Here is a 25,919-nt window from a genome sequence, read left to right as displayed (position 1 = left end):
AGCTGGTAAGATACATGTTAAATTTGAATTTCAGATAAACAGTATTTGTTTTTAAGTGGAAGTAGGTCCCAATAAGTATTTGGAACCTATTTTTATTAAGATTTCTTGTTGTTTATTTGAAATTCAAATTCACGAGTGCCAGGGTGGCTCAGTTGGTTAAGCGTCTGACTCTTGGTTTCAGCTCAGGTCAGGATCTCAGGGTTGTGAGATTGAGCCCTGCATCTGGCTCTGTGCTCAGTGGGGAGATTCTCCTTCCCTCTGCCCTGCCCCCCACTACGTGTGCACTCTCTCTAAAAATAAGTAAGTCTTTGAAATTCATATTCATCTGGGTGTCCTGTTATTTTATCTGGCAACTCCAGCTTATTTCTCAGTATTACAAATGGGAAAAATCATAATGTGTTACATGTTAATCCCAGACCTTTTATCAGTTTCTGTAACAAAAATAAAGCACAGTAAAAACATCCGTATGTAAGTAACAGAGTAATATTGGATGTAAATAGCATTTCCTGATCAACAGACATTTAATTATGTTGAAAACAAACAGATGTTTGTAATAACACGGTTTTCCTGAAGCACCACTGATGTCTAGAATGTATATTTCCTTTACTGACACTCAATGTCCTTCACAAAATTTGTATAATTGATGTTATATGCCAGTGCACTGGGTGAAATATTATGTGTGAATTTTTTCCTCAAGTCTTTTTAAAACATTTTAGTGAGTTTCAGGGTTGTAAATAAAGTTTTCCTCTATTAACATCAACCAAAAGAGGAACATAATTGAGAGGTACGTGTGTTCTGGGAGCTTCGAGTGGTAAAAACCAGGGGGTGTTGCATGGTGGAAATGTTACTTGGGCACATACTCTATAGGTATGGCTGTATAATTTTTCGAGTGGTATTGCTCTGTCAGGTTTTAGGTGACAAACATGGGAATGCATTGTGGCTCAATGAAAGAGAGTGCTCAATTCAGCGAAGAAATCAGAAAGTGGTGGAGGAAGCACCAAGGTAAGAGTTTTTCGTAATGAATATTCATAATAGACTGATTTTGTTTAGCATATTTCTTTCCCATTATTGGCTAAAATTGCTTCAGTAGCAATTCGGTAGAATCGTCATGGTAGAGTCTATTAGTGTATATTTTTATAATTAAGAATTTGCCACTTGATCTCATCCTCAGTACTTCAGTGCATGACGTGTGAGAATACTTGGGGAAAAAAGGTGGGGTTTTGCTAGAGGAGAGAGTTTGGTGGATAGCCAACCCTGACTTCCATGAGCTTCTAGGTAATAGAGACCTTGCTGGTGTTTCTGGTCTTACATAATGTCTAGGGATACATGCCTTCTAGGATCTTCTGTTGGTGAAGTTTTCATAAAGTTGACCATGACGTTTTGAATTTATCCTACCATCAAAAGGCTTCTGGAGCACAGTTTTTCAAAATTCCTTGATTTGCAATCCCTATCAAAATACCGTTAACTCTTTTCGCAGAACTGGAGCAAATAATCCTAAAATTCATATGGAACCAGAAAAGACCCCGAATAGCCAGGGGAATATTGAAAAAGAAAAGCAAAGCTGGTGGCATCACAATTCCAGACTTCAAGCTCTGTTACAAAGCTGTCATCATCAAGACAGTATTGTACTGGCACAAAAACAGACCACAGATCAATGGAACAGAATAGAGAGCCCAGAAATGGACCCTCAACTCTATGGTCAACTAATCTTTGACAAAGCAGGAAAGAATGTCCAATGGAAAAAAGACAGTCTCTTCAACAAATGGGTGTTGGGAAAATTGGATAGCCACATGCAGAAGAATGAAACTGGACCATTTCCTTATAACATATAAAAAAAATAGACTGAAAATGGATGAAAGACCTAAATGTGAGACAGGAATCCATCAAAATCTTGAGGAAAACACGGGCAGCAACCTCTTCGACCTCAGCTGCAGCAACTTCTTCCTAGACACGTTTCCAAAGGCAAGGGAAACAAAGGCAAAAATGAACTATTGGGACTTCAAGAGAAAAAGCTTTTGCACAGCAAAGGAAACAGTCAACAAAACTAAAAGACACCCGACAGAATGGGAGAAGATATTTGCAAATGACATATCAGATAAAGGGCTAGTATCCAAAATCTATAAAGAACTTATCAAACTCAACATCCAGAGAACAAATAATCCAATCAAGAAATGGGCAGAAGACATGAACAGACATTTCCGCCAAGAAGACATCCAAATGGCTAACAGACACATGAAAAAGTGCCCAACATCACTAGGCGTCAGGGAAATCCAAATCAAAACCACAATGAGATACCACCTCACACCAGTCAGAATGGCTAAAATTAAGTCAGAAATCAACAGATGTTGGTGAGGATGCAGAGCAAGGGGAACGCTCCTACACTGTTGGTGGGAATGCAAGCTGGTGCAGCCACTCTGGAAAACAGTATGGAGGTTCCTCAAAAAGTTGAAAATAGAGCTACCCTATGACCCAGCAATTGCCCTACTGGGTATTTACCCTAGGTGATCCGAAGGGGCACTCGCACCCCAATGTTGATAGCAGCAATGTCCACAATAGCTAAACTATGGAAAGAGCCGAGATGTCCATCGACAGATGAATGGATAAAGAAGATGTGGTGTGTGTACACACACACACACACACACACACACACACACGACTATTATGCAGCCATCAAAAATGAAATCTTGCCATTTGCAACGATGTAGATGGAACTAGAGCGTATTATGCTAAGCAAAATAAGTCAATCAGAGAAAGACAATTACCATATGATCTCACTGATATGCGGAATTTAAGAAACAAGGCAGAGGATCATAGGGGAAGAGAGGAAAAAATGAAACAAGATGAAACCAGAGAGGGAGACAAACCGTAAGAGACTCTTAATCTCAGGAGACAAACTGAGGGTTGCTGGAGTGGAGGGGGGTGGGAGGGATGGGGGGTGGCTGGGCGATGGACATTGGGGAGGGTCTGTGTTGTGGTGAGCACTGTGTGTTGTGTAAGATTGATGAATCACAGACCTGTACCCCTGAAACAAATAATATATTGTATGTTCATAATAATAATAAAAAAAGTAATTCCTTGATTTATCAGAACTATTTTGGGCCCTTCTCCAAGCTACCTTTAGATGTGTTTAGTGTAGCAATTTCATGGAACTTCATTTCTAATTTGATGCTAGGTTGGTATTTGTATATATTCTAGTTGTCTCTGTGTCCTTAAAAATCCGCCAGGTGAGTGTACATCGTCATTTTTAATAATCAGGCAATAAGTAGTATAGCTAGTTGTAACTTAGTCATAACCAGTGTGCCTTGATATGTATGTATAGTTTCTTTAAAGAGGTGTGAATATGAGTGAATTTTTAATTACAGGATAATGGCACAAAGCAAGTCCTGCTTTAATTATATTAGGTTTTAAACACATAGTATAGCGTGGGAGTTTTAAGACGTGGTTTCCAAGTTTTTTGCCACTTCTCTTGTTGATGAGTGGAGGTAGGGATCTTTGTACCCTCCCCTTGATTCTGTGCTCTGAGAATAGACTGCACAGAAGTGATGCTGTGTGCAGGCCTAAGGAAACTTCCAGCTTCCATTTCCTGTCTCTTGGGACACTTACCTTAAAAACCAGCCACCATGCTGTGAAGAACAGTCCACTGTGGCCTGCATGGGGCGTGACCCTATCTCATGGCCCAGCACCAGGATGAAAGAGAGAAGGAAGAAGAGGCAAAAGGAATGTTCTACCTGTATGTTTAAGGAAGGGCCCCAGAACCTACTAGTGCTGATTGCTTGGTAGTGATCTGAAGTTAGGGACTTTGCTAGGGAAGTTGGGAAATGTCTTTTTTTTAATTAAGTAACCATGTGCTCTGCTAAAATTTTCGTTGTGTGGAAGAAGGGTACGGGGTTGCTGGTAGAACAGTGATAGTCTCTGACATACCCACTTTTATAGTTTTGTGTTCTCTTCTTATTGCTTTCAGTGTAATTAACTTTTTATTTAAAACCCATTCAGATTTTACCTGGGATAAAAATCTTTCACAGACTAGGAACCTTGAACTATTATTTTTGTTTCCTCTCTCTTTCTCTAGAAATACAAGTTTTTCATTTGAACTCATTTAATTGAGAGAAAAAGAGGAAAATTTAAAGCAGTAGGAACAAAAACAGCATAAGACAAACCCCCAAATGAGAACTGGTCATTAATAGTGACTTGATAGGTATTTGTATATTATTATTTGTAAAATCTTAAATAAGTGGAATTTTCAGTTTTCAGTTCTAGAAATTGAATTTACTGCTGTGTTTTGAGTGCAATGATGAGGTTGCTTATAGCTCTGAGTGTTACTAACAGAGTTTATGACTAGAGAAAGGACAAGATCAGACAATACAAAAATAGTTTCACTCCATTGTCTTTGAGATTCTCCAAATGTTATTATGTTAATTTTGGGTTTCTTTCTTTTTTTGTATTAATTTTGTCAACTAGTTAGCATTGAAATGTCATCTATGCCTGTATCCATTAAGTTGAAGCAGAACTGTTTATCCAATGATTAATCCTAACCACCAAAAGGGAGACATTAGGAGGTACACTTCCCATCTGTGAAGTTTTCTTGCTTCCCCCTCCCCCATTCCAACCTGAAATCTATTCAGGGTTCTAGATCTAACCAGCAGTTTATGAGAAATAGAAATGTAATGCGGATGTTAAAATGCCGTACAATTCTGGAGTTGAACCCAGATTGTGAGAAATGGGAGGAAAATGAGCAGATCCTTGTCTTAGAAAAAGGGGGAGAGAGCATTACAAGTTAAAAGAACTGTAAAGATGTAAAAATAAATAAGTGAATGGAGTGGCTGGACCTTATATGAATTCTTTTTTTTTTAAAGATTTTATTTATTTATTTGAGACAGAGAGAATGAGAGAGAGAGAGCGCACATGAGAGGGGGGAGGGTCAGGGAGAAGCAGGCTCCCTGCCGAGCAGGGAGCCTGATGTGGGACTCGATCCAGGGACTCCAGGATCATGACCTGAGCCGAAGGCAGTCGCTTAACCAACTGAGCCACCCAGGCGCCCCTGAATTCTGATTCAAAGATATTACCTGAAAAAAATTGAAATCATCGGAGAGATTTGAATACTAACTGAATATTAAATGCTATTAAGTTCTTATTAATGTTTTAAGTGTGATTATGTTACAAATCTTATAGAAACAGATATGGAAGTTTCTATAGATGAAATGATATCTAATTTGGGATTTGATTTAAAATAAAATTTGTAGAAAAAAAAATGGGTAGGCCTGGTAGAAAAGTAGATGTGCACGGTATAGACAAGACTGGCTGTGTATTAATAATTGTTCCACATGGGAAACAGGTGCATAGAAGTTCATTATGCTTTTCCATAATAAAAATTTTATAAAAATCACCTAAATCTTGATCCACAAATTTTAATCCATGGGAAGAAAAGTAGTCAGTGTTCTATTTCTTAGAACCTTTCTTGGATAGAAGCAAAATACATGAAAATACACAAATACTCTTTTTTTTTTTTTTAGGGTTTATTGAAAACATTTAAGCTTTATTTGCCTGCTGGAGGGTAACTTTGGTATTGTGAAACAAAAGTTTTGAGGATTTATTAGATATACAGTTAGTTCTTTTTGTTTGTGGTAGTTACATTTCACAGAGTCACTGTGAACACTGAATTAGCGAATACGTAGGGGAAGTAGAGTTAGGTTCTGTGAGCCTCTAGTCAGGACATTTTAATCAATACGTAGCCTTGATGAAAATATCCTGACTTAACCTTGTTTTATGTGTGTTTCTGTCGAAAGCCACCTTACTTAATGCATGTTGTTGATTCATTAATATTGAACTCCTGGTCCTGGCCAGGACTTGCCTGAAGAAAGCTCATCCAGCACACATGTGTTCTCCCTAAGGCACATCTCCCAATTTTAGCTTAGGGAAGTTCTGAATGTATATGTTAAGTTTTACTGGTTGAAAACAACTAATTGTGCTAAAATTGATGGCAATTGCACTATAATGTGGGAGGTTCACATGTTTAGTTTTATAAAAATCTGAAGCTGACTTGACAGAAAGCATGTATTATAAACATACATAAAGCATATGATATAAAATCTTAAATTGATACAGATGATCACATTTGAGTAAACTTTAAGAACATTTTTGTATGGTGCACGCAAAAGATGACTTTTGTTCAAAGTGTTGATTACTCTTTCTTGATTTGTAGCATTTTTCTGGATTCTAAGACTCGAAGAGCAATGGGAGAACAAGCTGTAGCTCTTGCCAAAGCAGTGAAGTATTCCTCTGCTGGAACCGTGGAATTCCTTGTGGACTCGAAGAAGAATTTTTATTTCTTGGAAATGAATACAAGACTCCAGGTAACTCTGTTTTTCATTCCTTACCGTGCCTCTATACTTTACCCTTCCTCTCCCACTCCTTTTTGTTTTTATGAAAGTCAAAAGTCCAACTTCATAAAATGTTAAATAAAGGTTTCATTTTTATGCTTGTACTAGGACATCTGTTGGGAATGACAGATAAGTATCAGGTTAATGTAATGGTCAGTGTCTAGACCTTCTGCCTCATTACTGTTAACACTCCGTATTGGAAATTCCTCTTTGGTTCTTTTCGAACCTCTCTTGATGACTTGTCTTGGTTCATGTACTGTTAAGAGAACTGCTGTCAGATGTGATAAACAGAACGGGATTCAGGGCTTATAAAATTTTGAAGGGGATGGAGGAAGGAAGAGTACCTAGAGTAACTTTCAGGAATGACACTCATTTTCTTCTAGAGGAACTGCCCCCTCTGCCACTGGGATGAGGTTGAGAAGTCTAGCAGCTGCTCTGGAACTGTTGACTTAGGGACATGCTCCCTCTGTTCCAACCAAGGTCTCCGGCTTGGCTTTCCTTCCTTCTTCTCCTTCTCCTTTTATTTAAGTTGTAAACTAAAACACACATATGGAAAAGTACATAAAACACCAATATATGGCTGAAAAAATTATTATAGCAAAAATCCATGTAAGCATCAAGTGGATCTACAAGTCCCAAAATGCCAGCCCTTCTTACCACCCCCCGTCCCCCGCCCCATCTTCTCCTTCTAAGTATTCCTCATCTGTCCTCCTAGAGCTGGTTACTGTTCTGACTGAATTCTAAAAGCTTGCTTGCATTTCTGTATTGTTTTCCTTTTAATTATGCACACCTAAGCAATATATAATTAATTGTACCTGTTTTTTAAACTTTAAATCAGTGGGATCATGTAATATGCAATTTTCTATACGTTGCTTCTTTTTTCAACATTATGCTTATAAGATCACACTATGGGGCTGATTTTCATTTATTACGGCAGAATTTATGGTATCTAGATGCATTTGAAACCAGTATCGTAAATATTTGTAGAGTTTGTATAAATATTAACCTTAGTTGTTGTTGCCCAAAACTTACACTTGTCTTTGAGATCACTTTTTTATCCTATAATTTATTGGTGTGAATATCTTTAGGAGTGACAGAATTTTGCCTTTTAGAGATTGATTTGATTTTGATTAAAAATATGTCTTTATAACAAATTATATCTAATTAGATAATTAGCTAGGAAATTATGTTTTTGATTAAAATGGAAACTTTATTATGCCAAGATGAGAATACTAGTTTGTAATATAATTCTGAAGGCAGTTGAAAAGTGTCTACAAGACATTTGTATTTTATTCCAGACAAAAGAGCTACTAGATTGTTTAGTTAGGGTATTTATCAGAATTTACACAACTAATAACCAGTGCTGTCTTTAGGACACTTTATTACTATGTGTGTTTGTGTATGTGTGTGTGTGTGTGTGTGTTTTGTTTGTTTCTGGCTCATTTATCTCAACCCATAAGCTTTTCTGAGTTTGTCTCATTGCTGGTTTTGGTATAAGACCTCTGGAAGTTGGTACTTATATCAAGTAATGCTATGCAGTTGGTCAAAATCATTAGGTACTGAAGTGTACATTTTATATCTTGATGACTTGTCAGCAGGTTATGTTCTATACTCTCAAAAAAAGTATAAATGAATTTAAAGAAAAAATTTCATGAAGAGATTCATTTTATTATATCTGATAGTACCTACTTTTATGCTATTTAATATCACACTTGGATTCATTTGTGTCTCCCATTTAATGTTGTAATATTTCTTTACTGTGCATTTACTTCCAGTGACCATAATCCTGTCAGTTACCAGATAATTAATTTTGATTTTCTAGAAGCATCTGTGTGATGGGCGGATATTTGGTGGTAGAGGCTGTGACTGAATGGGAACATGATTAAAGAACCTTGGATTTCATTGTATTCAGAAAGCCATTCTTATATATTTCAAAGACTTCATTCTGATATTTAAACAATTCAAATGTTCTTTTAATAGTAGAGTTTCAAATTTCTTTACTAACCTTAAATTATAATACTTAAGGCACATTTGCCAAATTCTTCATCTTCTAAGATATACGTTATCTCTAATTAGTGTTTCATTTTGAGCCTGGAGAACTATAATTTTCTGTGTTCTTTTTTTGTTTTTTCCTTTCTTGAAATATCTTGATTGAACTGTCACTTTTTCCAGCTTCAGAAGTTATACACTTTTTTCTGGTAAAAGAAATGTGGATAGCATCTTTACTTTACTTGATTTTTTTTTTTTTTTTAAGAGCGAAATTTGAAATAAATACAGTTTCTTCTTAAAGAGATGTAACACTGAGAAAGTGTTTGGTGCATAGATTCAATTGACTGGTTTTGGTCTCAGTCTGGTTAAAATTTATTTATCAGAATTATCTGTGCTGTCCTTGTATATGTTTATTTGTGTTCACAGTTGTTAGTTTTCTGTTTCTTAATGATAGTGTTTCTTCCTTAAAGGTCCCTTTTCACTGTGTCCTTCATCTTACCTCAGAGTCCTCTTTCCTGCCAGTGCCATTCTTGATGTACTAGTTAGGAGACACTTCTTTCTTTCTTGAGTATGCCATTCAGTTTGACCCCTATGTGCTTTTTATATGTTACTCCTTTTGCTTGAAATGGTCTCTTCATTTTCTGTAGTGAAGCTCCCATACGTATCCACCCACACATATGTATCTGTAGATATATATCACCTGTTTCCTTCTTTCTGTTTATGAAAGTTGGGTAGGGAGCTGGAGAAATACTCTACCAAAAACCATAATTTTGTTAAAATGCTATTTTAATTAACTAAATTATATGTGATTTTGCTTGAATAATGTTAGTTTCGTATTGAATGGTAAAACTAAGAATTGGCAATATTTTGTTAAAAAAAAAAAGAAAGAAAGAAAAGAAAAAATCCAAATGGTTCAAAAGAGTATATAACAGAAAAGTCACTCTCCGTACCACGTTTTTATCACAACCATTTGATTTTCCTCTGGAGGCAACCTTTGTTTTACTTAACAATGTATCTTTGGTAATGTTCCATACCTAACTTAAAGCATTATCTTCATTTTTATGATTTTTTAATACCCAGTTGTAGATGTAATCCTGTAATTTCACCAGTTTCCTATTGGTAGTTTCCCCAGTATTTTGCTATCGCAAATATTGACAATTATGAATGGTCCTTTATATCATCACTTTGCATGTGTGGAAATAGAATTTCTGGGGAAATATGAATTTTAGTAATTTAGTTAAGTATTATCAGTGTCTTTTACTCCCTAGTCCAAAGGATCTTTGACTTTTGGTCTTTTTCTGTTAGTGAAAAATAGTATATCATTTTCATTTTCCTTATTATGAGTGAGGTTGAATTTTTCTTCATAGGTTGATTAACATTTCATTTTCTTTGAATTGACCATTAGCCCCTTTGCCCTCTGGGTTTTCTTATTAAAGGTGTCCTTTATTTTTAAGCAATAAGCCATTTGTGATATCATGAAGAAGCAATGCTCCATGAATATTTTTCACATTGCTACAGAATGAGGGCTTTCTAACCAAAGACTTTTGGCACAGAGATTGAAGGATAGCAACTTTAAGATAGAGAGTGCTGGAGAGAAAGTCTTATTTTTTTTCCTCAGAGCCATTTGTTGACATTCCCTTTCTCTCCTTAGAAAGATAGGTATATATTCCAGAGCCAAGTTTGTATGTGCTCGTCCCCCCCCCCCCGCCTTCAGAGTAGAGGAAGGGCAGATAAGGCAGCAACTCTTACATAAGTTCTGAGTTTAATAGTTTTGGGCTTCCTTTCCTGTGCTGCTTACCCCTCTGCATGCACAGGGAAATCAGACCTTTATCACATTGCCCCATATGGAAATAAGGTGTGGGGAATAATGCTAAGATGTTCTGTAAGTAATTGGTTTCTTCTCCCATCCACAAACCATTTCCTGGTAAGATTATCAAATAAATGTAGATTAAAAAAAAACAAACAAACCCAGATGTGATTTATTTTTCCTTCACATGTTGCCTTTTTGACTTTGTATATTGTTCTTTCTTTCTATTTAGAAATTTTTTGTTTTTAAATCTTACGGTTGAATTTTAAATCTCTTATCATTTCTGGTGTTAGAACATACTTAGGCTTTTCTTCTTCTTTTTTTTTTTTTTTAAAGATTTTATTTATTTGACAGACACACAGCGTGAGAGGGAACACAAGCAGGGGGAGTGGGAGAGGGAGAAGCAGGCTTCCCGCTGAGCAGAGAGCCCGATGCGGGGCTCGATCTCAGGACCCTGGGATCATGACCTGAGCCGAAGGCAGATGCTTAACGACTGAGCCACCCAGGCGCCCCTACTTAGGTTTTTACTACTAAAAAATTAAACATTTTTATTTCATGTTTTCTTTTAGTACTTATTTCATCATTCCTGGTGAAATTTCCATTCCATCTGGGATTTGATTTTATTTTTTTAATTTAAAAAATGGCTACCTGACTGTCACAAACATTTTTGAATAATCATTCTTTTTTGTAGTAGTTAGAAGTCACCTTAATTATATCCTGAATTCTCATACGTATGCAGGTGTTTATTTGACTGTTTTCTTTTTTTAACCTGTCTGTTTAATCATGTGCTAGTACCACACTATTTCAGATGTTATATCTCTGTATTATAACACAGTATCCAGCAGGACTATTCCTTTCTCATTACTCTTATTTTTCCATATGATGGTTTAGAATAAGCTTATTTCATTTATATTTAACCAAAGAAAAAGATATTAAAATGATGAAATTGCTGAAGTATTAGATAAATGTTTCTAATTTTCCAGAGATGTTAATTCCTTAAAAGATGTTCTGAATATGAAAAATGGTTATTGAAACCATTTATATTTTTATCATCATATTTCTTCATACTCCAATTTGAGAGAATGTATTGTTTCCCTTTTACCAAAATGAATGGAAATTGGCATATTTATATTTAATCCTGCTGTCTTTTCCCCTAACTCTTCATTTTTACTATTTTTATTATTAGTTTTGTATTATTGTAACATGACTTTTTTTAGGCACGGCTCTTCTAGTGTCTTCCCATTTTGTATTTTAAATTGTTTTCATGGTCACCATCTGCAGCTTACCATAGCTTTGTGATTAATCAGTTCTTCATTTTGATTCATCTTATGGTTAGGTGGTTCTTCTGTTTCTTTTTAAAATCAAGAATTTATTTTTGAGAGGTATCCATGGATACTGTATCTTCTGAGTTCTTAGGTGGGTGATAAGTTTACCTTTATAACTTATAAATTTTCACCTGGATATAAAATCATGGGGTTTAAAACAGCTGAATTAGCATGTTCCTGGCTTTTTGATCCAATAGCAACCCTTGAGTAACTACCAAAACTCACCAAAAAAGGAAAAAAAAACAAAACAGAAAAAGGAGAAATGAGAAATCACTTGGAAGAGGGAAGGCTCTTTAAACTGATATGTGTGGGGAACTCTAGCTTTGGGCAGGGAACAGCCAGGGCTGCTAGAGAGGGAAAGGGAGGAGGAAAGGTCTTGCTTGTCCTCTGCCTTTGTTTAGGGACAATTATTGTCTGCCTCTCACAGGGGAGCCTAGTATTGATGGCTCTGACCAATTTTAATTAATTTAGTTGATTCTTTTAATATTTTTTCTGTCTTTTTAATCAATATATGTATATAGGTCTTTCTCAGTCTTCCATTTTCTTCTATCAGCTTCCCACCTTGCCACACCCACTGCACAAATGCACACTTCCCATCTTCCTACTGCCACTCTGTCATGATTTGGGTTAGCTCAGTATTTGGGATTTTATTATGATCACAGTGTGAACGCTATTCACAGCAGTCCTGTTGTCACCTAAGATTACTTTCACTTTCCTGCACCATTTTTTCTCTCCCACTAAAAATTATCTTTGCTTAGTTTTCAGTGTGCCTGTCACTGATTTATCCACAAACTTGTCCCATGTTTGAATATATTCAGGCACATTGAGTTTTCTGTCAATTTCGTCTTTTTGTAGAAATATTTGGTTTCTTTTAATCTTCTGTAGTCTATACTGGTTGCCTTCTCCATTTGTATTTTGGCTTTTTAGCTGAGATTTCCCTGCTTTGTCCTGAAGATTCTTTATGCGTCTCTTTTTTGGATCTTTTTTCTCCTAGATTTTTGTCATAAACCATTTTGTGGTTTATTCCCTTTTTTTCCTGGAATATGTCTTTAAGTAACTTCCTGAGAACAAGTGCCCAGGATCTACATTATATGAGAATTTACGTGAGTGCAGATGACTCCGTATTAACTTATTGGGGAAAAAACCCCAATAGTTTTTCTCGTGGTATAATTTGCAAATTGCAACATTCATCCATTTTATTTATCTATCTATCTGTCTATTTACTTAGCTAGCTTTGGTTGAATCTTTTTTCTTTTCTTTTTTTTAAAGATTTATTAGAGAGCGAGAACGTGTGAGCAGGAGGAGGGGCAGATGGAGAGGGGGACAGAGAATCTCAAGCAGACTCCCTGCTGAGCACAGAGCCTGACTGGGGGGGGGGGGGGGGGCCTTGATCCCAGGACCTTGAGATCGTGACCTGAGCTGAAACCAGGAGTCAGATGCTCAACCAACTGAGTCACCCAGGCGCCACATTCATCCATTTTAAGTATACAAATGCAATAGACTGGATGTTTGTATCCCTCCCAAACTCATATGTTAAAACATAACTTCCAAGGTGATGGTATTTGGAGGTGGGGCTTTGGGGAGGTGATTAGATTATGAGGATGGATCCCTCACGAGTGGAATTTGTGACCTCGTAAAAGATAGCCCAGAGAGAAACCTTACCCCTTCTGTTATGTGATTAGTGAGTGAGAAGACTGCCATCTATGAAATGACTCCCACAAGACATTGAATTGGCTGGCACCTTGATCTTGGACTTCCCAGCCTGAGTACTGCAAGAAATAAATTTCTGTTTGTATGAGCCACCCATTCCATGTTATTCTGTTCCAGCAGCCCAAATGGAAGAAGACAGTAAGTCAGTGAATTTTAGTAAATACAAAGTTGTGCTACTCCAGCAGAATCGCACAATAGAACATTTGCATCACCCCATGAAGATACTGTGCACGTTAATAGTCCTTCCCTTTTTTACATCTCCACTCCCAGGCAACTGTTACTTTACTTTCTGTTTTGACAGTTTTTACATTGGCCTTTCCTGGACATTCTGTGTATATGGAATCAAACTGTGTAGTTGTTTGTGTCTGACTTCTTAGCATAATGTTTTTGAGGTTTATTTGTGCCGTAATGTGTTTCAGTAGTCCGTTCTTTTTTATTGCTGAATAGAATTGCATTGTGTGGATATCATACATCTTATCTGCTTACAAGTTGGTGAATATCTGAATTGTTGCCACTTTTTGACTGTTAGGAATAATGCTGCTGTGAAGATTTACATATAAGTCTTTGGACAAATGGTTTCATTTCTCTTGGATAGATACTTAGAGTGGAATTGTTGGTTGTGTGGTAAATTGTGAAACTGTCAAACTGTTTTCCCAATTGGTGTATCATTTTATGTTTCCATGAGTAATGTGTGAGAGTTCCAGTTTCTCCACATTTCTATATCCTCCTGAACGGGTCTTTTTTATTGCCTTTTAATGGTAGCCATTCTAGTGTATACGAAGTGCTATCTCATTGTGGTTTTAATTTGCATTTCCCTAATGCTTAGTGGTATCAGCTCTCTCTTCATGTGCTTGTTAGTCAGTCATGTATTTCCTTTGGTTGCAGTGTCTATTCCCATCCTTTACCTAATTTTGAATTGGTTTATCTTCTTCTTATTGAGCTTTAAGAATTCTTTATACATTCTTGATACAGATACATGATTTGTAGATATTTTCTCCCAACCTGTGGCTTGTCTGTTTTCTTAATGGTGTCCTTTGAAACACAAAAGTTTTTAATGATAAAGCCCAATTTACCTTTTTTTTTTTTTTTTTTTTCCATTTATGGATTGTGCTTTTGGTGTCATACCTAAGAAATCTTTGTCTAACCTAAGGTCACAAAGACTTTCTCCTAAATTTTCTTCTAAAGTTTTGAGTATAGAATTCTGGATTGGAAATAACTTTCCATTAGCATTTTGAAGGCCTTTTCCCCCCTGCATTTTACTAGTTTCGACTTTTGATATTGAGATGTATTCTGATTCTTGAGCATTTGTTTAAAGTTTTTTTTTTCCCCATCTAGAAATTTGTAAGATCTTATCTTTGTCTCTAGTTGTAGCCAAAACTGCTGGTGGTCTACCAATTACTAATAAGGAAAATAGCTTTAACTTTTAGTTTATTAACATTATAGCCTCTTTTGATACTTTTGCTTTACATTCCTGGAATAAATTTTAATTAGACATAATGATTTTCCTTTTGTTACTTTACTGGATTTGTGTGCTAATATAATGATTTCCAATTTTTACTTTTTTAAATACCATCTTAACCAGATTTGAGTAATAAAGTTATATGTATTTTTTGAAACTGTGGGAATATTATATAGGTAGTAATAGGCATTATTCCTTAAATATTAAAACTCAGATGTGAATCAATTTGTACTGGTATCTTTCTCAGTTGTAGGTCTTTAAGCATTGTTCTAATCACTTCTGTGATAGACTTTCAGTATTTTTTGAGGTAATACAAATCAAGGTTTTTGAAGGTTATTGATTGTTTTATTCGTATTCCTCTAGGTTTCTTTCTTTTTTAATTGGATCTATTTGATTTAGAGATACCTTAAGTTTTTCATCATAATTTTAAAAATAGATTTTATTTTTCAGAGCAATTTTAGGTTTATAGAAAAATGAGCAGTAAGTCAAAGCGTTTCCATATACCCCTTTACCCATCCACTCTAAATTCCCCCTATTAGTAAGGTGTTGTCTTAGTATGGTACATTCGTTACAATTGATGAAATTGTAAATGTTGATATAATTGTCAATACATTGTTACAGATGTTGATACAAATGTTGATACATTGTTATTAGCTAAAAGTCCGTAGTTTACATTAGGGTTCACTCTTGGTGTTGTGCATCCTGAGGGTTTTGACAAATGTATAGTGACCTGTATCCACCATTAGGTATAATGCAGAGTATTTTCACTGCCCTAAATATTCTTGCATTCAAGACCTCTTTGCATTTCTTTCTTTGGCTCTTCCCTCTTTCTTACTTCTTTCCTTTTTTCCTTCTTTTTCTTCCTCTGTGTCAGTTTTTTTTGTCTCTTTGACACGTGGCAATCTTCAAACATACAGAGGTACTAAGAGTAGCAAGAGCGGTTTGGGAAAGTTCCCTGAACCTGCAGCCTAGCTTCGTGTTTAAGTTGGCAGTATTGTTTTATGTATACCTTCTTTTCCGTGCTTTTGCCACTTTTAGCTGGAATTTTTTTTTTTTTTTTTTAAGATTTTATTTATTTATTTGACAGAGAGAGACACAGCGAGAGAGGGAACACAAGCAGGGGGAGTGGGAGAGGGAGAAGCAGGCTTCCCGCGGAGCAGGGAGCCCGATGCGGGGCTCGATCCCAGGACCCTGGGACCATGAGCTGAGCCGAAGGCAGACGCTTAACGAGTGAGCCACCCAGGCGCCCCTAGCTGGAATATTTTAACAAAAATTTCAGACATTATGTAATTTCGTCTATTACTTCATTGTACATATACATATGTATTCATTATACAAGTTTTCCTTGAATTTTAAATGTTTACTTTGCATATTTACCTATAAAATAATTTGATATGTGTAGGTTTATGACTACTCTACATGAGTTGTATGCCTTTTATCATTACATAGTATCTTTGTCTTGTTCAAAGGTTTTAATTTTAAATTCCACCTTGACTCCTATTATGTTGCATCGCCTTCTTTTTGTTTTATTTGCCTTTTTTCTTTTATTTGCCTTTTTTCTTTCAAAGCCTTCTTTATCACTTGTTTTGTGTTTTGTAAAGTTTAAATAAAAAAACCCAATCTGATACTCTCTTTTAGTATGAAAATTTAGTCCTTCTAATTTTAAATACTTGATTTTATTTCATCTTTACTTGTATTTCAGTATTCCTTTTTTCTGTTTTCCCCTTTTTTATTTGTTGCTTGAATTAAATTGCTAATTATTCTTGTTGTTTCCCATTGGTAGATTGGAAATTCTCTTGTCCTTTAACATTTTATTTGTGTTCATCTTCCTGTTTAGACTGGCATTTTCTCCATTTATAGTTGTAAAGAGTATATAACTGATTGCCCCAACTTTGCAACACTGAAGATTCTCTGAGATTATCTCATACCTCTAGGCTGTGTTTGGTTTTCCCTTGTAGTTGATCTCTTCTGTTTCCAGACTTGCTTTTAGCTTGTGCGTGCACAGGTTTCTCCTTTCTATATGTTCTCTGTCTTTCCCTTCTTTGAGATTTCTGCCCTCGTTCATTGGTTTCATTAGAGCATTTTTTCTTGAAGTTGCCTCGGCTGGAATTTATGGAGGCTATATGCTCAGAAATGCCACATTCTCAGATATATTTCTTTAGCCTGAAGGGGAATGGTATTTTGATTCTAGGATTCTTGGGTTTCTATTCTTCTCTTTCAGTGGTTAATACACTCTGCTGTTTTCTGGCTTCTCGTATTAAGTCTGAGGTCATTCTGATTTGTCTTCCATTATGTGTAATGTAGTGTTGCTGCCTGAAAGGTGGCCCACTTTCCTCTTGATCATTGGAACTCAGGGATTTTTTTGTCTCCACTAGGACATGCCTAGGTGTGTGTTTATGTCCATGAATTCTGCCTTTTATTCTGGGTGTTCTTTGAAGTGTACAGATTTAAGTGTTTCTTCATTTCAGAGAAAGTTTTTTTCTGTTAACTGTTTCCTTTCCTTTTCTAAACATCTATTCATTTTCTCCTTTGGGAACTCCTTTTATTGTGGGTTAGGTGTACTGGACAAGCCCTCTGAAGCTTGTGTCCTCCTGCTCATGATTACTCTCATTTTGTATTTGTGTTCTGTTTTTTGATGTTAACTCTTTATGTTGCTCTTCCAGGCTACTAATTTGAGTTCTAATGGTGATCGTCTTCTCCTTAAAGTAATCAGCTAAACTGCATAATTGGGAAATCGTGTTATTTTATCCCAGAAAGTTTCCTTCTGTATGGGGGTATGTGCATGTATGGCTACCCTTGAAAAGTTTCTTATTGCCCTATTGCTTTTTGGATTTTTTTACCCCCATTCCTCAACTGCTCTGTTTCTCTTGGTGTCTGTAGTCATTATTCTGAATGCTTGCCCTGTCTCTGGTGGGTAAGCCACTTGCCGTGGTTTTACTGTGGTTGATTTTGGGTTTGGTACTGAGTGCTGTTCAGTGTAATATTCGAAGTGGCAGCAGTCCTTTGAGTGGTTGAAGATACAACCATATCTACTCCTGAGGTCAGGAAGAGCATATATCTCTTAGCATTGTCTTGGTCTCAAGGGCAGAATCTAGCTAATATTTATTGACTACTTGGATTTCTTAGCAAAGTGACCAGGGACTCTTTTGGACCCTTTACTGACTTTGTTTTCAGGCTGCATGGATCTCTGCAGGCCAAACTGACTCCCTGACCTCTTCTTTCACATCTTTCCCTGGAGATCTCTGAAGCTGGCCTCTGGGTTTCCCCCAGCCTATGAGAGACAAGAGCCCAGAGCCCAGTACTTGCTATTGGGTCCCACTTTCCCCCAGATGTCTCTGCAGTATCCTGTGATACTCACTGACTCGGGGGGAATAGCGACCGTGGGATTTGGAGTGGAGAGGTGGTGAATCATACTGGTTTTGCCATCTTCCCAAAGCAGAAATATTTAACCAGGGTTATCTGGATCTCATTAATGAGCTTTGGGGGAGTCTGTGGACCCTCTGAAATTGGGTACATGCTTTTCTAGAGAGAAATTTAGTGAGGTTCTAGACCCTAAAGTGGTTCAGAACAACCAGAGCTGACTAACGGGGAACTCCTTTAGTCATTGTTTTCATTAATTGCAACCATCCATTATTTTGACTTAGTGCAAGTAAATCCTAGCTCTACTCCTTCCTAGTTGTATGACTATAAGGAAGTTCCTTAATTAACTTCGCTGTGCCTCACTGTCCTCATCTATAAAGTGACAGTAACTGTGGCAAGTGCATTATAGGATTGTGAGCATTAACTGAGTAATTCATTTAAAATGCTCAGGAAAGTGCCTGGTTTAGACTAAGCACTCATTCTTCTTCCTGACTGTGAGACTCTCACCAGTAAATATTCCACATGCTATGTTTGTTAAATATCGGTTAACATGTTTACTGTTACTGTTGTCATTATTAGTAAATCTTGCCAGTAGTCAAGTTTTTTCAGATGGCAAACTGAGCTACAAATTAATAACTTTCTTTTATTATTCTTTTGTCAGTTAACTGCAAAATTGTTATAAATGAACAAACATACTTGTAATAAACCACTTTGAAAGACATCTTTTTATCATAAGGGTGTTTGTGTAAGAGTCTAAGAGAAAAATGGAGATGGAAATCTTCTAAAAATGAAACTGATTGGTAAAAGTGTTAAATTCATAAGCTATTTCTGCTTAGGCCCTTGTGCTAAGATTAATGTTAAGACCCTGAATATACCTTTCCAAATTCATGTGTGTGTGTGTGTGTGTGTGTGTGTATAATTGTTTATTTCCAAATATGAGTTATGATTAGATTTTAGTGCTTTGGAAAAACAGCCTTTATGTAATCTACAAAGATTATAAGAGTTGGAACACTCCTAAGTAGAAAGGAATAACGTCTTATGGTAGTTAAGAGCCCAGGCGTGGTCAACTGGCTATTCCATATCCTTAAGAACAGAGGGCTGAATTTCCCACTTTTGTTAGACCTTAGTCAGTTGTTTATATATGATTGCCACAATGAAGAAGGAATCTACTTTTGTGATGGGATGGAAGAAAAAGTGCAATGGAATTGTTGAAATTCTATGGAGACCAGACACCCCCACCTCCCATCAGATAATCCTGCACCATGTGGGATCTTTATATTCCAGAAGGATTTTTAGAAACTCTAAATTGATTCTTACCCTTTGCTATTTCACTTATTTAAAAATTAAAAATTATTGCAACCCATATTCTGGTTTCTTTTCTTTTCTTTTTTCTTTTCTTTTTTTTTTTTTAAAGATTTTATTTATTTATTTGAGAGAGAGAGAATGAGAGACAGAGAGCATGAGAGGGAGGAGGGTCAGAGGGAGAAGCAGACTCCCTGCTGAGCAGGGAGCCCGATGCGGGACTCGATCCAGGGACTCCAGGATCATGACCTGAGCCGAAGGCAGTTGCTTAACCAACTGAGCCACCCAGGTGCCCCATATTCTGGTTTCTAAGAGTTGGCTATAGCTGAACAAATATCATGTTCTATTTTCAGAGCAGTTTTGGATTTTAAAAATATTCAGGACCATCCATACTAAACGAGTTTGGTCTTTTTGGAGTTGGAGCATTGATTGAAAGAATAATTGGTGGAATTAGGAGAAATTACAGAGAAATGGATTTGTGACTAATTTGTAAAACTGCATCAAAGGGACATTTTAGATTTGGGCTGAAGTTGACCTTTTTGATTATTTTTTAAGTCATAGAGGCCAGGATTATCAAACTGGCCTAAGTAAGCCAGAACCAGGATGTTCTGGAATATTTGAAGTCAGTATCCTAGGAAAGTGAGAATACAAAGTGGGGTATATTATACTTTCCCTTAATATTTATTGAGTCTTATTAGAAAGTTGAGGAAGTTTTTATTACACAGATGTGAATAGGTAAACTTGTCAGATAGTTTCAGTTAGGTTTTTGTGTTAAAGCATGTTGTAAACTATTTTGGGTCTTTGAGTTCCGTACTCTTACCTAGATTTTAATTTTTCAAATTTGTTCCTGGATTAGTTTCCTAGAGCTGCCATATCAACATACCACAGACAGGGTGGCTTAACCAACAGAAATTGTATTTTCTCACAGTTCTGGAGACTAGGAGTCTAAAATGAAGATGTTTGCAGGGTTGATTTCCTCTGGAGGCCCCTCTCTTTGGCCTGCAGATGGCCATCATCCCCCTGTGTCTTCACATGGTCTGTCTTCTGTGTGTGTGTGTGTGTGTGTATTGTCTGTGTCCTAATCTCTTCTTTTAAGGACATTAGTCGTGTTGGATTAGGGCCCATCCTAATGACCTCATTTTAACTTAATTGCCTCTTTAAAGACCCTTATCTCCAAATACAGTCATATTCTGAGGTACTAGGGGTTAGGGCTTAAACATGGGAATTGGGGGCAGGGAGGGGGGACACAGTTCAGCCCATAACAGTTTCCTTATCCTTTCTTCATCGGATTATTTGTGTTGGGGTCAACAGGGAAGCTCTATAATAGAATCTGTTCAGTTTTCACTGCCACCCTTAAACATAGCCATTATTTTCAAGGTGAGTTTACAGGAATGGTATGTTGGGGCCCATTTCCCAATGTGCTTTTTATCTTTGAGTCCTGTGGATCAAAATCTAATAACTTTAGATCTTTATTTTGAAATCCTGTATTCTCAGGAGGTAGAACTTCAGAATTTTAATAGATATATGTTAGATTCTGTTCTGGACAAAGTGGTTCTCTGAACTGAAAGAGCAGAACCAAAAATAATGGCGTAAGTTATCCTTTCAGGCTGGAATAACAACAAACTAAGTAGAGACCTGTTATGCCAAATACCATTATGAAACTCAACTTTATATAACAGGACAATATCTTCAACAGGTGATCACACCTAAACTGCTCTGTTGAGTTGAGTCAGACAAGTTCTGCTTACCAAAGGTAGCTTTCCCAAACCAAGCCTTGTAATATTTGTCAGTTTAGACTTGATGTCTTTAATAAAGATGTTACCTAAAATTATATTAATTTAACATTATTTGAATATTAGCTATTCTTAATATTCACTCACCATATACCTCATGTTTGTATCTCATATGCCTTCCCTATAAAGTGACAGTGGAATGTTGAGGAACAAGTTCGTGCATTTGGAGGGATTTTGTAAATTTCAGTGCCATTTGGATGTTAGTTACAGCATGTTTGTTGGGTCTTCTAGCTTTGGGGACAGCTTCTGCTTTGACTAGGCAGTTGGGCCACCAATCACGAGCTGACAGAGCCAAATATTCCTCCATATAAGGGACTTCCAATGCTTCTCAACACTCTCCTTCTCTGTTAATGGCCGACTTTACACATACTTGTTCCATCTGACTTCTCTCCGCACTTTTTGTGACTTTTTTCTCTTTGGAACTTCCCTCAGTGTTTTCATTGGAAGCTAACTTAAGTGTATAATTAGAATTTGCCTGAATCTTGCTTCCCAGGAGGAAAACTTCCCTGTCACGTAGTTACCTGTTCTTAAAATCTTAGGAATTATTAGGGAAATAAACACAAAATATTTACAAATTTAAGTCAGAGAAAAGCAATTGAACAAATTATTTGCTGTTGATTATTTTTATTTAACAGTGGATTTTGAAGAGAAAATGTTGATCAAATCAGTTATCTTTATTTTAGTAATATTTTGTTATATATAAAAACAAACTCTAGTGATGTTGCTTTAATTTCTATTAACTTCTATGTGAAATTATTTCAGATGTGGAGAAAAATTGCAAAATTGTTACAAAGATGTTCTGAACACCCTTCCCTAACATTTACATTTGCTTTACCTGTTTTCTCTGTATCTATGTATCTGTGTCTGTCTTCTTTACCTGAAACATTTCAGAGTAAATTGCAGGCCTGGTGTCCCTTTACTCCTAAATATGTTTGTGTTTCCTAAAAACAAGAAAATTCTTTTACATTACCACAGTACCATTATCAAAATCAGGATATTAACATTTACTCATTACCTATCATCCAGTCTAGAGGTCATATTCAGATTTCACCAGTTGTTCCATTGAAGTCTTTTATAATGAAAGAAACACATTTTCTGGTTTGGGAGCCTATATTACATTTACTTGTCATACCTCTTTCTTTCTAGAACAGTTCCTTAGTCTTTTATTTATTTTTTTTGGGTCAACTATGGTCTTTACATTTTTTCATGAGCACAGGCCCTTTACTTTATAGAACAGCTCTCATTTTGCATTTGTCTGTTTTCTCATGATTATATCGAGGGTGCTCATTGGCAGGTATACTACAGAGAATGTATTGTGTTTCTCTGAGCGTGTTTATCCCATTACTGCTGTGGTTGGCTTGGTTAAGGTGCTGTCTCTCGCATTTCTTTACTGTAGAGTTCCTACTTTTCCCTCTGTTGTCAATAAGGTATCTTATAGGGAGATACGTGGAGCCTGGAAATATCTCATTATACTTTCACCCACTAGTTTTAGATACTTCCTAGTTTGTATTTAGTGAGGAGTAAGGCTGAAGATTATGGTGGCAATGGCAGGCACAATGCCAGAAAGATTTGTTTTTCTAAGTTCATCACTACTGAAGTTTGATACATTAAGAACTCAGAGGTGAAGCAAAACCAAATTTACCTCACTGTTGCATTTGATAAGCTCAGTTATTTATTTTTGGGGGCAAATACATTTAAAGCAACAAATATATTTGAAAACAGTGGCCAAAGGTCTAAACACAAACACTGACATTAGTGACAGCTTGATGGTGATCGAGAAGACAAAACTAAATTAAAATAGCAAATGGATTAATAAAAAGTTGGATGTTTGTGACCATCTGATATAGGCATATAGAACTATATATACTCACTGTAGCATGATTGTGTGTGATTATGTTCCATAATATGACATATCATGATTGTAGTTGTTTTTACCTATTTGAACAAAACATTCATGGAAAGATAGAGGCATTGCCAGTTCAGACAGATTTATCAGCTACTAATAGACCCTGCAGAGTGCACACTGTCTCACTGATCCCAGAGATTTGTCTTTGAGAATTCAGAAATTTTGACTTGTTTTAGGTTTTTTCTTTTCCTTTATTTCTTTCTTTTCTTTCCGACGTGTGATTTTTTTTGTGTGTGGCTGGGGGTGGGGGTTAGGTCTTTTGTTGACTAAATCACAAGATTTATCTGTTAGAATGTCAACATATTGATCTTCAAATGGAGAATCATACTATTTAGTGTATCCCTTATTCATACGCTTCTTGGAACTAGCACCCATTTCTGTTGGGTAAAAAAATATTATGTATGAAGCCAGGTTGGCAAAAATTTGGTGAGGATAGTCACAATAAGGGAATTTGGTTTTGTATTTTGAATGTTTAAGACATTGTTTCTAAAAGTGTGTTCCATGGAATTCTCAACCCATAAGGATATCCTGTAAAAGGAGGAGGGGTGTGGGTTAAATAAGCACCGTAAGATACCCTCCTCTTGAGAATCCCAAAGCATTGTGACAGATTAATGAGTCTTAGGAGTCTTTCTTAAAAGCACACGTTTAATGTAGTTGAAGTCAATGTTTCCCAAATAGAAATGACACAGAAACCTTGTTTACTTTTTCTTCCTTCCACATAACAGCCCTCAAATATACGTTTATTGGCATTAGACTTGTGTAGATTTTTCCTTTAGGTGGAACAAGACGAACTCGTCAGCCTACCAGCAAACTTTGACCCTCCTTTGTATTACCTTTCATTCCAGGTGGTTACCTTCACTTTCCATTGATCCTCCCCCCCTCCCTTCCTTTCTCCTTTCTTTTTTTTTCCTCCTTTTAAAGATATTTTTAAAACTTCTGTTGAATTATATTTTGGCCTGGGAGCTGTTTTGTCTCTTTGTATATCTTTGTTTTCATCTCTTAAGTATTGAGTTTGACTTGCAGAGGGGACCTGTTTCCAAGTTCTCGGAAATGGGGCTATACATGGTTATTTAAACAATGTTACACCTACAAGATTCCTGGTAATAATAATAATGCAGGATCTAAAGGAAATGTTTCATACCATCCAGTTGAATAACTTCAGAATTCTATTAAAATGTGTTTAGGAAGATTTCTTTAACAATATCTGAACCTAAATGGTTATATTTTTTAAATTCTGCAAGTAATCATTTTGCCTTTAGCAGCTAGTTATTATTCTAGTTATCTACTTAATTATTTTATTTTGAAATGCTTGCAGCTCACTAATTTAGATTGTAAAATGTGCTGTTTCTGTTCTATAATTCTAAGTTGCAGTAAAGAGGTCCATTTTTGGATTCCATTCAATAATGAGTCTAATGTACTTTTTTCTTACACAGTTATAGAGACGTCTTCCAAGGTAAAACAGAGCCTTGTAAAGAATTTGTATCTTTAAACTTTCATTTTTTTAAAAGATTTATTTATTTATTTATTTGAGAGAAAGAGAATGAGCGAGAGAGAGCACGAGACGGGGGGAGGGTCAGAGGGAGAAGCAGACTCCCTGCTAGGCAGGGAGCCTAATGGTGGGCTGGATCCTGGGACTCCAGGATCATGACCTGGGCTGAAGGCAGTCGCTCAACCAACTGAGCCACCCAAGTGCTGCCCCTATCTTTAAACTTTCATAATACTGTGGTTTATAGAAGACAACAGCTCATAATTATGTAGCAGTTTATGTTTACTACATTTTTTAAGAAGTTGTTTATTATTATTATTATTATTATTATTTAGTAATGTCTCCACCCATTGTGGGGCTTGAACTCATGACCCCGAGATCAAAGATTGCATGCTTCACTGACTGAGCCAGCCAGGCACCCCAATTTACTACATGTTTTTATATACATTTTTCCATGAAGAAAATAGGAATGTTGTACCATCTTTGGAATCTTTGGAGTGACCTGAATTCCAACCCTGCTTCTACCATTTACTCTAGATGTGGCTCTGGATTTGCTGCTCGTTTATTCATTCAATATTTATTTATTTGCCTAGTATATAGTGCGTACTTTTCTGGGCACTAGACATAGAAGGACTTAATCATAGAATAGAGTTAAATCATTCACTTAACTTTTAAAATTATTTTTTCACCTAACGAGGTGTGTGAATAGTATTGATTTAAAGCCCTTGGCACACAGTAGGCTCACTTTGAATAGAGTGGTAAGATGGTTTCTCACATAAAATTTGTTTCTAGCAATAAGAGATGGGCATTACACTTGTTTCTTGCTTGTTATATTTGTCATATAGAATCTTGTTTCTCAAAAAACCATATCTTTCAAAAATTTATTTTTTGAACTATCTATTAAGATCTTTATTTAGTGGCACATTTATTTTACAATGGGTAGATGCTTATTTTAGTGATGATTTGTCATTAAAATTATGTCAAAATGTCTTAAAATGTTGTTGAAACTGTAAACAAACTCATAACACACACAGAGCTAATTATGGATGCCATCTGTTTATTTTTACAAAGCTTTTTTTTTTTTTTTAAGACCATGGCATTGTCTGCTTCTGATAAGCTTCAAGATTATTATAATGACTAAGTCCTGTCCTTCAATTAGTGTAGTTGAAGATGGGAAGACAATTCTTTTGTTCATTGACCTTTTCCCGTGTCAGAGTGTATGAAATTAGACATGTCATGATAAAGAAACTATTATGAAGTGCATTTAGAACATGCTTAATTTTTATGAGAAAAGAAATTGGTATTAAAACAGCAGATGTGGCCAAACTTTTATTTAAATTTCTAAAACTTATTCAGGGATTTCAATGAAAGACAGATCATCTGCTCTTTATCAGTGCTGTAAGTG

General features: G+C 36.1%; 1 protein-coding gene across 3 annotated transcripts in view; it reads left to right on the top strand.

Annotated features, from left to right (window-relative positions):
- PCCA (propionyl-CoA carboxylase subunit alpha) overlaps positions 1 to 25,919 on the top strand; it is a 417,324-nt gene that overhangs the window by 172,736 nt on the left and 218,669 nt on the right. For 2 of the 3 annotated variants that reach the window (XM_032402683.1, XM_032402681.1), the window contains 2 exons: positions 908 to 1,002; positions 6,200 to 6,350. In XM_032402683.1, coding sequence (XP_032258574.1) covers positions 908 to 1,002; positions 6,200 to 6,350 — 246 coding nt within the window. The remainder of the gene's footprint in view (positions 1 to 907; positions 1,003 to 6,199; positions 6,351 to 25,919) is intronic. The other variant, XM_032402682.1, reaches the window with a different exon arrangement.

The sequence above is a fragment of the Phoca vitulina genome, unplaced genomic scaffold, assembly GCF_004348235.1.
Source record: "Phoca vitulina isolate PV1807 unplaced genomic scaffold, GSC_HSeal_1.0 scaffold5, whole genome shotgun sequence".
NCBI lineage: Eukaryota > Metazoa > Chordata > Mammalia > Carnivora > Phocidae > Phoca > Phoca vitulina.
Note: the sequence above shows the minus strand (reverse complement) of the source record. Positions and strands in the feature narration are given on the sequence as shown.